We start from the raw sequence: 14,060 nt of genomic DNA, 5'->3' as shown, positions 1-14,060 counted from the left end.
TCCAATGAGCGCGCGCCGCGTCCGGGGCCGGCTGGTGCGCGAGACGCCGCGGAGAGATTGGTGGCTAATGTAACAGTTTGCAAACCGAGGGGAGTTGTGAAGGGCGCGGGTTGGGGGCGCGCTGCCGGCCTCGAGGGAACGTCCGCCGCCGCGTTTGTCCCAGAGCTGGGGCCGCAGGAGCGCAGGCAAGCGGTAACGGGGTTGGGGATGGCGATGGGAGCCGGCCACCCCTCCTAGGAGAGGCAACGTGCTAGCTCCGGGGGCGGGTCGGTAGCGGGAGCGAGGGCCGCACGGACGCCGGTGCGCTTGGCCCCGCAGCTCGGTCCCGGGGCGCCCCCACGCTTTAGGGGAGGGCCTGGCCGCGTTTCCGGGGGTGGGAGCCGTCGCCTTCGCCAGGTGAGGCTTAGGTGAACTCGGGTGACTCGGTACCTGCCCGGCGAGGAATCTTACCGTTCCAGGAGCGGCATCTGCTTAGGCAGCGGGGCCGGGGGTTGGGATGGGGAACGGGAAGCGGGCAGGACAACCCGAAAGGATACCTAGGAGGAGACAGGCCCTTCTAACATCCCGGCCTCCTCCAACGTCACCACCTCTCAGTTCCCGTCCAGGCCCGGCCTGGCCTTCCCCGCCAGCGGGGGAGGTCCAGGTGTAGGGAGGTAGTTGAGCGCTGGGCGGGGATCCCTGGCCGCACCCCAGGTCAGACATTAGGGGCAGTGCTAGGGTGCGCCACTCACAGCCTATGCAGTGGACAGAAGGCTCTGGTCTCCTTTCTCCTGTTCCGGTACCTTCCCAGTGTTTAGGGATGTGGTGGATGGAGGTCAGGACCCTTTGTGTGATTAGAGAGCTGGGCCCTAATCAGGAGGGAGGCGAGGGGGATGGAGTCCCCTCTGCCCCCCGGTGACAGTGGGGTATGAATCTTAAAGCTTTTCTGTTCTGGGATGAGTTTCTGTCTTCTTCACTCAGGGCATCCGGTTACAAGTGTTGTTTTTCTCCTCTCTCGGAGGTACAATGGCAGCCACCGTCAGGAGGCAGAGGCCAAGGAGGCCAGCCTGTTGGGCCTTGATGACTGTGCTCTTGGCAGACCTGTTGGCACTGAGTGGTACGTACCCCAGCAGCGGGGTCAAAAGAAGAACTGATGAATGATCCGTGGTGGGAGGGGAGGCTTTTAGTTGGAAGTTGGACTCTTGAGTGGCTGAACTCAGGCTTTTATCTTTGCTCTCTCAGTCTCTCTTTGGAGAGCAGACTACTTTGGTTAGAGGAGACTCAAGAGTGTGAGGGAACAGGGGCCAGTTGACTAATCTGTTTCCTTTTCAGACACACTGGCGGTGATGTCTGTGGACCTGGGCAGCGAGTCCATGAAGGTGGCCATCGTTAAACCCGGAGTGCCCATGGAAATTGTTTTGAACAAGTGAGGGCGGCCCCAGCGTCCGGGGTGGGAAAGAGGGAAGTCTGCGCTCCAAGCCAGCGTGTGTCTTGCTAGCCCACAACAGGCTGGCGTCTGAGTCATTGTATTTGGGGTGTTGAGGCTCCTTAATCCACATCCTGCTGTAGGCACCTGTGCCCTGTGTCTCTTTTTTTCAGGGAATCCCGGAGGAAAACCCCAGTGACTGTGACCCTGAAAGAAAATGAAAGATTCTTTGGAGACAGCGCAGCAAGCATGGTGAGCTAGCTTCCCAGAAGCGGGGGGTAGAAAAGAGATGTCAGACCCCAGACCCTGTTGTCTCACCGGCCTTTGATGTGGGAGGTAGGTGATGGTGGACGTGGGAACTTCACGCTGTATTCCTTACTTATCTCTTCTCAGGCCATCAAGAATCCAAAGGCGACGCTGCGTTACTTCCAGCAGCTCCTGGGGAAGCAGGAGGGAAATCCCCATGTGGCCCTTTACAGAGCCCGTTTTCCAGAGCACGAGCTAGGGTTCGACCCACAGAGGCAGACCGTACACTTCCAGATCGGCCCGTGAGTGCTGTGGTGGGGACGGCGGGCTCAGCGGGCCTGATGGGCTCCTCTGCTCATGGTGGTCCTTGCGTCTGACTCCCGCCTCCTGCCAGGCAGCTGCAATTCTCGCCCGAGGAGGTGCTCGGCATGGTTCTCAACTACTCACGGTCCCTGGCGGAAGATTTTGCAGGTGAGTGGCCAAGGTGGAGCCAGTGGGAGTCAGGTTCCCTTGGGTCTCAGTGGGGACAGTTTTGCCTCCCAGGGAACAGCCAGTCATATTTGAAGACCTCTTTGGCTGTCGCAACCGAGGAGCTGCTACTGACACCTAACGAGTAGAAACCAAAGATGCTGCTTGAGATCCTACAATGTGGGGGACAGCCCTGTATGACAAAGGGTACTTGGCCCGGAAGGTCACCAGTAGCAAGACTAGGAAAGGGCAGTGCAAGGTGTGGAGCTGGTGGGAACCCGGGTCTCTTGTCCTCTGTAGAGCAGCCCATCAAGGATGCAGTGATCACCGTGCCGGCCTTCTTCAATCAGGCCGAGCGCCGGGCCGTGCTGCAGGCTGCTCGCATGGCTGGCCTCAAGGTGCTCCAGCTCATCAACGACAACACCGCCACCGCCCTCAGCTACGGCGTCTTCCGCCGGAAAGACATCAACACCACTGCCCAGGTGAGCTGAGGGGGAGCCTCTGACCGGACTTAGAGGCTGGCTGCCTGTAAGGACAGAGGCCACTCGACTCCGTTTTGCATCTTGTTTGCACGGCTAGCCCTTGACAAGATGCCGCACGAGGCCCCTCTCGGCCAGTGTAGGGGCTTTTCCACTCTCCGTGGAGAGTCGATCCAGCCCCCCGGAGTGAGGGAAGGCTCTCGGGAAGGCTGTCTCGGTGTCTCCACAGAACGTCATGTTCTACGACATGGGCTCTGGCAGCACTGTGTGCACCATCGTCACCTACCAGACGGTGAAGACGAAGGAGGCGGGGATGCAGCCGCAGCTGCAGGTCCGGGGAGTGGGGTGAGTGGGTACCTGCTGAGACCCCCTGGGGGGGGGGGCCACGCCTCCATTTCCTGCTCCCTGCATGGATGTTCTCCTGAAGCCTTGGTCACCATGGGTACCTCTTGGGAGAACCGGGGGACGATGGAGAGAGCAGGGGATGGTTTGGGAAGGTGGAAGGCAGGGAACTTACCTAGAGCTGCTGCTTAGGCTATCCATGGGGCTGCCCACCACGTGTAGTGTCCGATGCAGTCATTCGTTTGTCCTTGTCACTTCCAGCGTGCTTACGACGTGGTCTGGTTTCCTGAGCTGCTCTTTTCCGTGCGGCGCTGCCGCCACCACTGTAGTCCCGGCTTCTATCACCTCTGACGTGCAGGGTTACAAAAGAGGGTCTCCCCGTCTTCAGTGCAATCTCCCTCCAGTTCTTTCTCCACATTTGTAGCCAGAAGATTCTTTTCAAGATGCCAACATGATTATAATCTATTTCTTTAAAAACCTTCAGTGGCAGGGTGCCTGGATGGCTTAGTTGGTTGAGGGTCTGACTTTTTTTTTTTTAAGTTTTAATGTTTTTTATTTATTTTTGAGAGAGAGAGACAGCGTGAGCAGGGGAGGGTCAGAGAGAGAGGGAGACGCAGAATCCGAAGCAGGCTCCAGGCTCTGAGCTGTCAGCAGAGAGCCTGATGCAGGACTTGAACCCATGAACTGTGAGATCATGACCTGAGCCAAAGCTGGATGCTTAACTGACTGAGCCACCATGGCGCCCTGAGCGTCTGACTCTTGATTTCGGCTCTGGAGCCTGCTTAAGATTCTCTGCCCCTCTCCCCTGCTCTCCATGCGTGCATGGGCTCGCTCGCGCTTGCTCACGCTCTCTCTCTCAAAGAAGAAACAAAACAAAACGGCAGTGGCTCCAGACCTTTACCACAGCCTGGGAGAGCTCGGACTCCTCCCTTCGTCTCTACCCAGAGACCTTTGCTCTTGGCACTCCACCCTGCCTGTCCTCCTTTGGAACTTACTCACTGGGCCACTTCCCACGGCAGGGTCCTCATGCACGCAGTTTCCTCCACCCAGACATGTTTCCTCTCCTCCTCCACCCGCCAACACCCCTCATCCTGAAGGTTTCAGTGAGGCGTCACGTCTCCACGGAACTTTCCCTGGTGTCTGTAAATGGGTGGCACTTCCCTTCTACGTCTTCTAACGCTCTTGTCTGTCTCTCCGTTGTAACTCAGGGTGCTTGACATTTCATGTTCATGCGATTATTCGATGCTAGACTGTAAAGTCCTTGGCAACGGGTTCCCTGTCTTCTTTCCTTTTTTAATTGCATCCCCAGAGACAGAGTCAGTGCCCAGTAAGCGCGGGGGCCGGAGCGCACGTGTGTGGCCACTGCGGCGTCAGCCACGTGGCAGGAGACTGAGGTTCCTAGGTCGAAGGAGGGACACTGTGGTCCTCACCCGTTTCTCTGTCACTTTCCCTGGCTAGATTTGACCGCACGCTGGGGGGCCTGGAGATGGAGCTGCGGCTGCGTGAGCACCTGGCGAAGCTTTTCAATGAGCAGCGCAAGGGCCAGAGAGCTCAGGATGTGCGGGAGAACCCCCGCGCCATGGCCAAGCTGCTGCGGGAGGCGAATCGACTCAAAACCGTGCTGAGTGCCAACGCGGACCACATGGCACAGGTGCCCCCTCGTGGCTGGCTGAGGGCAAATATTCTCCACCCAGAGGGGGCGGACCACCCCACCACCCTGAGCTAGGTCCCTTGTGTGCCGTGTGGCCTGTCCCTTCTTCCCAGATCTCCTGCCATCCTCCCAAAGTCCAGTTCCCTCAGTTTCTGACCTGCCCACCCAAATAGGAGGCCCGGGGTAGGCGCTCTGACCTGCCCCACCCCTGCCTCCCCCAGATCGAGGGCCTGATGGATGATGTGGACTTCAAGGCGAAAGTGACCCGTGCGGAGTTTGAAGAGTTGTGTGCCGATTTATTTGAGCGGGTGCCTGGGCCCGTCCAGCAGGCCCTGCAGAGTGCCGAGATGAATTTGGTGAGGGGGTAGTGAGATGGTGGGACCATGGGGGACAGAAAATGGTCAGGTGGCGGGGAGGAGGGGGCAGGAATGTCACGGAGGAGTCGGTGCTGGGAGGAGGGCTAACGACGTGCCGTTCCGTCTCACGTTCTTTCTCTGTAGGACGAGATTGAGCAGGTGATCCTGGTCGGTGGGGCCACTCGGGTGCCCAAGGTGCAGGAGGTGCTGTTGAAGGCCGTGGGCAAGTGAGTGCGGGTGCCGCGGTGCTGGGGCCGGGGCCAGGGCCGCGGAGGGGGCGGCCAGGCCGGGGGCTCCCGGGTCGCCCTGCTGAGGCGCGGGACCTCCACAGGGAGGAGCTGGGGAAGAACATCAACGCAGACGAAGCCGCCGCCATGGGGGCCGTGTACCAGGCAGCCGCGCTCAGCAAAGCCTTCAAGGTGAAGCCGTTCGTCGTGCGAGATGCGGTGATCTACCCCATCCTGGTGAGTGGGCCCGTCTGGCCACCTGAGCGAGGGCGGCTCCGTGTCCGCCGGAGCCCACACCGGGGTCTTCCTGCAGTCGATGTCCCCCACGTACCCTAACCCCAGCTGCCCTCCTCTCTGCCTGCCGTGTGTAGGTGGAGTTCACGAGGGAGGTGGAGGACGAGCCTGGGCTTCGCAGCCTGAAGCACAATAAGCGTGTGCTCTTCTCCCGAATGGGGCCCTACCCGCAGCGCAAAGTCATCACCTTCAACCGCTACAACCGTGATTTCCACTTCCACGTCAACTATGGCGACCTGGGCTTCCTGGGGCCTGAGGACCTTCGGTGAGAGGGTGGGGCAGGCCGGGGAGCTCCGGAAGAGGGGCTCGGGGCCGACGGGGCCGGCGGGGCCGGCAGGCCGTGCAGTCAGGGATCGGGGTGAGCGTCTTCTCCGGGGCCCAACGTTGGGTGCCGGGAGGCTGCGTGCCCTGAAGCTGGAGGCAGGCTGGCCGGGCGCCCTGGCATTGCTCTCTCCTCCCCAACCAGGGTGTTTGGCTCCCAGAATCTGACCACAGTGAAGCTGAGAGGTGTGGGTGAGAGCTTCAAGAAGTATCCCGACTACGAGTCCAAGGGGATCAAGGCTCACTTCAGCCTGGACGAGAGTGGCGTGCTCAGCCTCATCAGGGTGAGAGCAGAACGAGGCCGTGGGGCCAGGGCCAGGGGCCCGCCAGCCTTTTCAGAGTGGTCCCCGTGGTATTAGAACACGGTAAACGAGAAGGGCTTTGGAGGTGGATGAGTCTTGGCTCTAAACAGTTAACCAGGGGCCTGGTCTGTCAGGGCCTGAAAGGACTGCAGATGTTACAAAATCCAGGATCTATCGAATGGCCGAGTCATCCATTCTCAAAGAGTAGTTCGGGGCAGGGGGCTGGGGGCACCTGGGTCGCTCAGTCAGTGAAGCCTTCAATTTTTGGTTTCGGCTCATGTGTTGATCTCATGTTTGGGGGTTTAGGCCCCCCATTGAGCTCCATGCTGGACATGAAGTCTACTTTAAAAGTTTTTTTTAATGTTTATTTATTTTTGAGTGAACGTGTGAGTGGGTGAGGGACAGAGAGCGAGGAAGACACAGAATCCGAAGCAGGCTCCAGACTCTGAGCTGTCAGCACAGAGCCCGACGTGGGGCTTGAACCCATGAACCATGAGATCATGACCTGAGCCGAAGCAGGATGCTTAACTGACTGAGTCACCCAGGCATCCCTCATGAAGCCTGCTTTAAAAAAACAAAAAGGGGGCCCTGAGTGGCTCAATCAGTTAAGCCTCTGACTTCAGCTCAGATCATGATCTCATGGTTTGTGAGTTTGAGCCCTGCGTCAGGCTCTGTGTTGACAGCTCAGAAGCCTGAGTCTGCTTCCGATTCTCTGTCTCCATCTCTCTCTGCCCCTCCCCCGCTCTCGCACACTGTCACTCTCAAAAATAAATAAATGTTAAAAAAATTTTTTTAATCGTTCTGGGGTTAACACTTTTTAGAAGATACTGTGGGAAATCCTGGCCCATTTCATCGTCAAGTGGAGAAGCCCTAGGCTCTGAGGGGGAGAAGGAGCCGTGCCCTGTCCTCAGGAGGCTCCTAATCTAGGAGGGGTGAAGTGACCTGATTCAAGGTCCCTCAGAAGGAGGCAGTGCTACGGGTCACATGGGGGTGTGTGAGTGGACACCCGTTGCGGCGGGACGTTTGTGGGGACGAGGTGGCTTAGCACCTGTGAATCCCCGTCTCTAGGTGGAGTCTGTGTTTGAGACGCTCGTGGAGGACAGCCCAGAGGAGGAGTCTACTCTGACCAGTAAGATGAGTGTGCCCGTGCACGTACGTGGGAGAGAGGGTGCACCTGCGTGCGTCTGGGGGCGGCGGGCGGGCCTTGCCCTTGGGCGAGGAGGTGGTGTCACTGCTGTGGCCCCTGTGAGGCTTTGGGCTTTCTTCCTCCTAGAACTTGGCAACACCATCTCCAGCCTATTCGGAGGCAGTAGCGCGCCGGACACTAAAGAGAATGGTACGGACACCGTGCAGGTAAGGCCGCCAGGGGGGCTCGGAGGACAGTGTGTGGGGCCGGTGGTGGCCACTGAGGCAGGGATTGGCGCGCCATTCTAGCCGCCTGGGACTGGCCAGACCCCCTCCCCCTGCCCCCAAGCCCTGGCAAGGGAACCACACCCCCCTCTGGACCCTGAGCTGACCCCGTGCTCAAGCTGCAGGGCACGCTGCCTCCCTGTGCAAGCACTTGTCCTCGTCCGAGCAGACCTCCAGTCCCGTCCGGTCTTCTCTCTGCCTCCAGGCTGTGCAGGGGCAGCGGGCCCCCCCACGGCAGAGCCCGGCGGACTTGGTGCTGCTCGCTGAGCCGGTCTGTCCATAGGTTCTGCTAGTGACCTGTCATCTGCGACTGTCTCCCAGGAGGAAGAGGAGAGCCCCGCCGAGGGGAGCAAGGACGAGCCTGGAGAGCAAGCGGAGCTCAAGGAGGAGGCGGAGGCCCCGATGGAGGGTACTTCTCAGCCCCCACCGGCTGAGCCGCAGGAGGGCGCCGCTCCCGCGGAAGAAAAGGCCACAGAAAAAGAAAATGAGGAGAAGCCTGAGGCCCAGGTGAGCTCGAGGCTCAGGGAATGGGTGCCTGCCTGTGGGGAGTCAAAGGACCTGAGCTTTTCCTGACACCCTCGTTTCTTTCCCCACCAGGAGCCAAGTCAGAAGAAGGAGGCAGGGTTGGAGGCTCCTCCAGCCCCAGAGGAAGAAAAGAAGCAGAAGCCTGCCCGGAAGCAGAGAATGGTGGAGGAGATCGGGGTGGAGCTGGTGGTTCTGGACCTGCCCGACTTGGCTGAGGATGAGCTGGCCCGCTCCGTGCAAAAGTGAGAGAGATTGTGTGCGCCCGCCCGTGAGTGCACCCGTGCATGTGTGCGCGCACGTGCTTGTGTGCGCACGTGCGTGTGCGCGCGCATGCTTGTATGTGTGCGCGTGCGTGCACGTGTATGTGCGTGCTTGTGTGTGCGCGCACACATGCGTGTGTGCACGTGTACGTGCGTGCTTGTGTGTATGTGTGTGCGCGTCCATGTTTGTATGTGTGTGCATGTGTGTGTGCACGTGTACATGCGTGCTTGTGTGTATGCGTGTGTGCACGTGTGCGTGCATGCTTGTGTGTATGTGTGTGCGCACGCACGCACGATGGGTGGTCAGGGCCGCGGCACCCCTGGGAGGGACAGCGTCTGCCCCAGGGTCTGAGTTCAGCCTGCTCTCTCCCTCGCGCTTGTTCTCTCGGCCCGCAGACTTCAGGACTTGACGTCCCGAGACCTAGAGAAGCAGGAGCGGGAGAAGGCCGCCAACAGCTTGGAGGCTTTTATCTTTGAGACCCAGGTGGGTGGGCTGGGGGACCCCCGCCCCGGGGCCTGTGACCGGGGAGCGTCGGCTCCGGGGGTCGGTGCAAGCTGGCCCGTGTGCCCTCCCCAGGACAAGCTGTACCAGCCCGAGTACCGGGAAGTGTCCACCGAGGAGCAGCGCGAGGAGATCTCCGGGAAGCTGGGCGCCGCCTCCGCCTGGCTGGAGGACGAGGGCTTCGGGGCCAGCACGGCGGTACGGGCCCCCCGGGCGCGGCAGGTGGCACGGGAGCCTGGCTGTGCCCGGCAGGGGCGCTGGGGGATGGGGCGGGGCCTTCCCCCCTCCCCTCAGCAGCCTCTGCCCGCCCCCACCCTGCGTCCTGCAGATGCTGAAGGAGAAGCTGGCGGAGCTGAGGAGGCTGTGCAACAGCTTGTTTTTCCGGGCAGAAGAGCGCAAGAGGTGGCCCGAACGGCTGTCTGCCCTGGACAGTCTCCTCAACCATTCCAGCATGTTCCTCAAGTGAGCGGCCCCTTCTGTTCTCTTCCTTATTCGGTCCTGCCAGGCCGGGAGGTCCATCAGCCTCCGGTGCCCCACGCCCACCCCCAGAGCCCTCTGCCCGCTGGGCTCACCCTCTCCTTCCCGGCTTCCAGGGGCGCCCGGCTCATCCCAGAGATGGAGCAGGTCTTCACTGAGGTGGAGATGACGACATTAGAGAAGGTCATCAATGAGACCTGGGTAATCCCCGTGCGACCCTTATCGGGACACTGGCCTGGCAGGGGTGCGGGGCAGCGAGGAACGGGGCTCGCAGGAGGCGGAAGGCGTTACACTGGCAGCCGCATCTGATTAGCCCCGAGCAAGGGCGGTGGCGTGAGTTTTGTCAGAGCAGGAGCAGCAGAGCCCTGTCTCCGTGAGGTCGGAGCAGCTGGGGCTTGAGCTGCGCCCAGAAGGTGGGCCGGCGTTCAGGGAGGCTGACTCCTCCCCGGAGGCTGAAACTTCCCTTTTGGATGCGTGGGGAGGGATGTTGAGCTAGAGCTCCGAAGTGGAGAGACCCGGGAGTCACCAAGAGCTTCGGCTGCAGTTGGTCCCTAGTAATGGAAGCTACAGACGGGCTGTGAGTTGGGACTCCCTTGGGGGGAGCCTCAATGCTGAGCTTACCGTCGTGGGGCTGAGGCCAGGGCTGGCGGAGTGGTTCCGCCGTCTGAGGGAAGAGCCTGGGGCTGGCTCGGGGTCTGCTTGCCCCGGGCCAGAGAGACCCGAGCTCGGGGGACTAGCTCTGAGCCTGGCCTGGCCTCGCCCACAGGCCTGGAAGAATGCGACCGTGGCCGAGCAGGCCAAGCTTCCCGCCACAGAGAAGCCCGTGTTGCTCTCAAAAGACATCGAGGCCAAGATGATGGCCCTGGACCGTGAGGTGCAGTACCTGCTCAACAAGGCCAAGTTTACCAAGCCCCGGCCCCGGCCCAAGGACAAGAATGCAACCCGGGCAGAGCCTCCCCTCAATGCCAGTGCCAGCGACCAAGCGGAGAAGGTCATCCCTCCGGCAGGTGAGGGCAGCGTGCCGGGCCCCAGGTGCCCCCAGCAGGAGGGGGGCCCCTTTCCCTCCCAGGACTACCTCGGACCCTGGTTTCCCTGCAGGCCAGACGGAAGACACAAAGCCCATTTCAGAACCTGAGAAAGAGACTGGTGAGTTGAGGAAAGACTTGACTGGGAATTTGGAGATTGCTAAGCCTGGGGTGGGCAGACCTGCAGGCACAGCTTGTTTCTAGAAGGTCCACGAGTTGCGAGCAGCCCTTTCGTTTTTAGCTTATTACGTGCACACACAAACGTGACTGCGAAGAAGCGGGGTGCAGCCCACAACCCCCAAAACATTTACCATCTGGCTTTTCACAGAAAGTTGCCCACCCGTTCCCTAGCCCCTTCCTCCCTCCTGCGGAGGCTAACCTCTTGCTCCCAAAAGCAGGATCTGAACCAGCAGACGCTGAACCTCTCGAGCTAGAAGGGCCTGGAGTGGGTGAGCGTGGGACTGGGGTGCCCAGGAAGCCCTTGGGGGCCGGTGGGGGAGGAGGTGGGGGGGAGGGCCGCGCGGGGCCGGTGGGGGAGGGCGGCACTGGACGGTCTGCTGGTCAGCTCCGTCTCACCTGCCGGCCTTCCCTCCCCGTCGCCCAGTCCCAGCAGAGCCGGAGCAGGAGGAGCAGCCAGCGGGACAGAAGCCAACTTTGAAGAATGATGAATTGTAACCCCCCCACCCCCCACCCTCACCTCGTTCCCACTCACCCCTCCCCCTTCTCCCACCTCCTCTATTTATTAAACATCGAGGGTTGGGGGAGGGGTTGCTCCTACCCTCCGAGGTTTCGGTTCCTTTTCTCTCTCCTTGATCGGAGGTGTGGGGAAGCGGGGGAAGGGACAGCTGCCAGTTCCTTCGGCGGCGGTTCTGTGGTAAAGCCTGGAATTGTTCTGTTTCCCAGTCCTGCTCCTGGTTCCCTACCCATCCAGGCCCTCATTTGGGAAAAATCACTATTATGTCTTAATTCTTTGCCTGTGGGTAGGTGAGAGAGAGGCCGTGCGGGTCGATGGGCCTGGCAGGCGGGGGAGGGATGCCCTGGGTTATTAGAGAGTCCCCAGTCTTCTGTGTCCCCTCCCCCTTCCCTCGTCCACCGCCAAGCCTGCCCCCCAGGAGCCAGCTTCTGCAGAGCCTTGGACACCAGCTCTGGTTTCTGAGTGCCTGACTATGCTCTTCGCTCCTCCAAGGTCCCGTCTTTCCCTAGAAGGCCTCATCCCCACTGACGACCCCTCTGGTGTCCTTGGCTTCCGGTTGCAAGTAAGGGTAGCTGTCCGCCTCTCACCCAGGCCTTTCCGTCTGGACTGGCCACGGTGAAGCCAGACCCGTCCCCGCCTGCTGTGCCGCCGTGGCCAGGGCGGCAGGGAGACCGCGACGCAGGGAGTCCACCACCTCGGCCGGGCTCCCCTCGTGGACTCGGACGCGGGAAAGCGTGCGGGGGGGCCAGCGTGGGACGCCAGCACCCCGCGAGCGCTGCCCAAGCCCGCCGCCGCCTCTTCCTCCGCGCCCCTGCCTTCTGCCCTCCCAGACATGGCCTTTCTGCACCCCCGGCCCGCTGGGCTGACCAAAATGTGCTTTCTACTGTGAGCCCCCGGGAGGAGGGGAGACCGCGGCGCGAATGTAAAGATGCCCCCTCGCCCTCTCCGAGGCAGGCCGGGAGGGGGAAGGAAGGGGTGCGGCTGGCCTGCCTCACTGGCATCGCTCTGCCCAGATGGGGGCTCCTCGCCCATCACGCCGGTGTTGGGGAGCCTGTCCTGCACCGTTCGTCTGGACCAGGACGCGGCTGCCACCCGGCCCCCAGGGAGAGGGGGAACCTGGTTGTGTCTGTCTTTTGTCTTTTTTTCCTTTTTTTTTTTTTTTTTTTTTTTTTTTGCCACATTGGCAGATATGAGACTTAAGGGTCCCGCCCCGTCCTGTATGTTTTGAGTTCTTTCACTAGCAGTTGAGGCTGGTTGGACAGGTTTGAGTCAAATTGTACTTTGGTCCATTGTTAATTGAGAAACTGTTTCAATAAAATATTCTTTTCTACAGTTTTTGTGCTGTGGTTTTTAAACTGTTTGATCCCTGGGGCAGCTGTGCGGCTCAGTCGATAAGTGTCCCGACTCCTGATTTTGGCTCAGGCCATGATCCGAGGGTCCGGAGATGGAGCCCGCTCGGGCTCCTTGCTGAGCATGGAGCCTGCGTAAGATTCTCTGACCCTCCCCTGTTCATGCTGTCTCTCTCTGTCTCTCAAAAATAAATAAAAACCATAAAAAACATTCTTGAAAGAATGTGTTACTAAAGTCACCATTCAGCACAGTTAACTTGGGTAGCTCATCAGCAGTGATGGAACCACATTTTCCCAAAGAAAGATCCCTCTGGTCCTCACGTGTCTAAGAAGTTGGATAATGACTGGGAAGAGGACTTCAGTTTTCCTCCAAAGGTTGAACAGGTCGGACATGTTTTAAAGCCTGAAAATTTTTGTTTTATAAAAGACTTTTTTTAATTTTAAAAAATGGTTTTTTTTTTAATCGTTTGTTTTTGAGACAGAGAAACAGAGCACGAGTTGGGGAGGGGCAGAGAGTGAGGGAGACACAGAATCTGAAGCAGGCTCCAGCATGCGGGGCTCGAACCCATGAACTGCGAGATCATGACCTGAGCCGAAGTCGGACACTTAACCAACTGAGCCACCCAGGTGCCCCTTGGCTAGACTAATTTTTAAAAATTGTTGCCTATTTGAAAGCCACGCATTCTATTTTGATTATTTTGGTATTTGTTCCTTAATTAAGGCCCAAACTTATATTTGTTTTTCTTTTCTACAGTCCTTAGCTTTTCAAAATTGATACCAGGCTTTTTAACAAGGTCAATTCCTTAGTCTTAATTCCTGTAGTTACCACTCTCACATTGATACCATAAATAATTTTATTTTTTAATGTTTATATATTTTTGAGACAGAGACAGCATGTGCATGAGTGGGAGGGGCAGAGAGCGAGGCTACCCAGAGGATCCGAAGACGGCTCTGAGCCGCCAGCACACAGCCTAACGAGGGGCTCGAACTCACAAACCGTGAGATCATGGACTGAGCTGAAGTCAGAGGTTTAACCCACTGAGCCATTCAGGCTCACCTCATCAATAATTTTCATTCTGGATTGTTACAGTTTTGGTCACAGTTCTCTGTAAAAACAGAACCAATACGGTGTGTATACATATAGAAAGGGATTTATTAGAAGGAATTGGCTTACAATTGTTGTTCAGATTCTACATATAAGTGATACCACACAATGTTTGTGTCCCTCTGGCCTATTTCGCTCCACATAATGCCCCTCTCGTTTCCACCATGTTGTCACAAATGATAGGATTTCCTTCTCTTTTATGGCTCAGCAATATTCTATTGTATATGTATCTACTATAGATGAAGAATTGCAGCTATTTTTTGCAATCAATCTGCCACAGGGGTCAAGAAGGAACCTCAACATCTGGTGTATGCATCACCAAGGCATTTGTCAATCTGAAGAAGCTGCTGATATCAGATAAAGGCCTAGTATCCAAAATCTACAAGGAGCTCACTAAACTCCATACACGAAAAATGAATAATCCAGTGAAGAAATGGGCAGAAGACCTGAATAGACACTTCTCCAAAGAGAACATCCAGATGGCCAACAGGCACATGAAACGATGCTCAGCGTCACTCATCATCAGGGAAATACAAATCAAAACCACATTGAGAGACCACCTCACACCGGTCAGATGGCTAAAATAAACAAATCAAGAGACTATAGATGCTGGTGAGGGTTC

General features: G+C 58.3%; 1 protein-coding gene across 4 annotated transcripts; it reads left to right on the top strand.

The window, feature by feature from the left end:
• Positions 1–6: 6 nt before the first annotated feature.
• HYOU1 (hypoxia up-regulated 1) lies at positions 7–12,319 on the top strand. 4 transcript variants are annotated; one of them, XM_029957275.1, is made up of 26 exons: positions 7–184; positions 997–1,096; positions 1,312–1,405; positions 1,579–1,657; positions 1,799–1,953; positions 2,046–2,122; positions 2,420–2,601; positions 2,828–2,943; positions 4,399–4,591; positions 4,813–4,947; positions 5,092–5,174; positions 5,279–5,411; positions 5,546–5,733; positions 5,935–6,073; positions 7,160–7,220; positions 7,365–7,444; positions 7,823–8,008; positions 8,099–8,268; positions 8,683–8,770; positions 8,864–8,986; positions 9,117–9,250; positions 9,382–9,466; positions 10,032–10,272; positions 10,364–10,411; positions 10,689–10,739; positions 10,895–12,319. In XM_029957275.1, exons 2-26 carry the CDS (start codon positions 1,006–1,008, stop codon positions 10,963–10,965), a joined length of 3,003 nt encoding a protein of 1,000 aa, XP_029813135.1. In that variant the 5' UTR covers positions 7–184; positions 997–1,005; the 3' UTR covers positions 10,966–12,319. The 4 variants fall into 4 exon arrangements, with proteins under 4 accessions (XP_029813135.1, XP_029813132.1, XP_029813133.1 ...); XM_029957272.1 differs by having other exon boundaries at positions 10,686–10,739; XM_029957273.1 differs by having other exon boundaries at positions 7–185; positions 1,001–1,096; positions 10,686–10,739.
• The last annotated feature ends 1,741 nt before the right edge of the window (positions 12,320–14,060 follow it).

The sequence above is a fragment of the Suricata suricatta genome, chromosome 11 (assembly GCF_006229205.1).
Source record: "Suricata suricatta isolate VVHF042 chromosome 11, meerkat_22Aug2017_6uvM2_HiC, whole genome shotgun sequence".
In the NCBI taxonomy this organism is placed as follows: Eukaryota; Metazoa; Chordata; class Mammalia; order Carnivora; family Herpestidae; genus Suricata; species Suricata suricatta.
The sequence above is the reverse complement of the archived record's forward strand: the minus strand, read 5'-3'. Positions and strand labels throughout refer to the sequence as shown.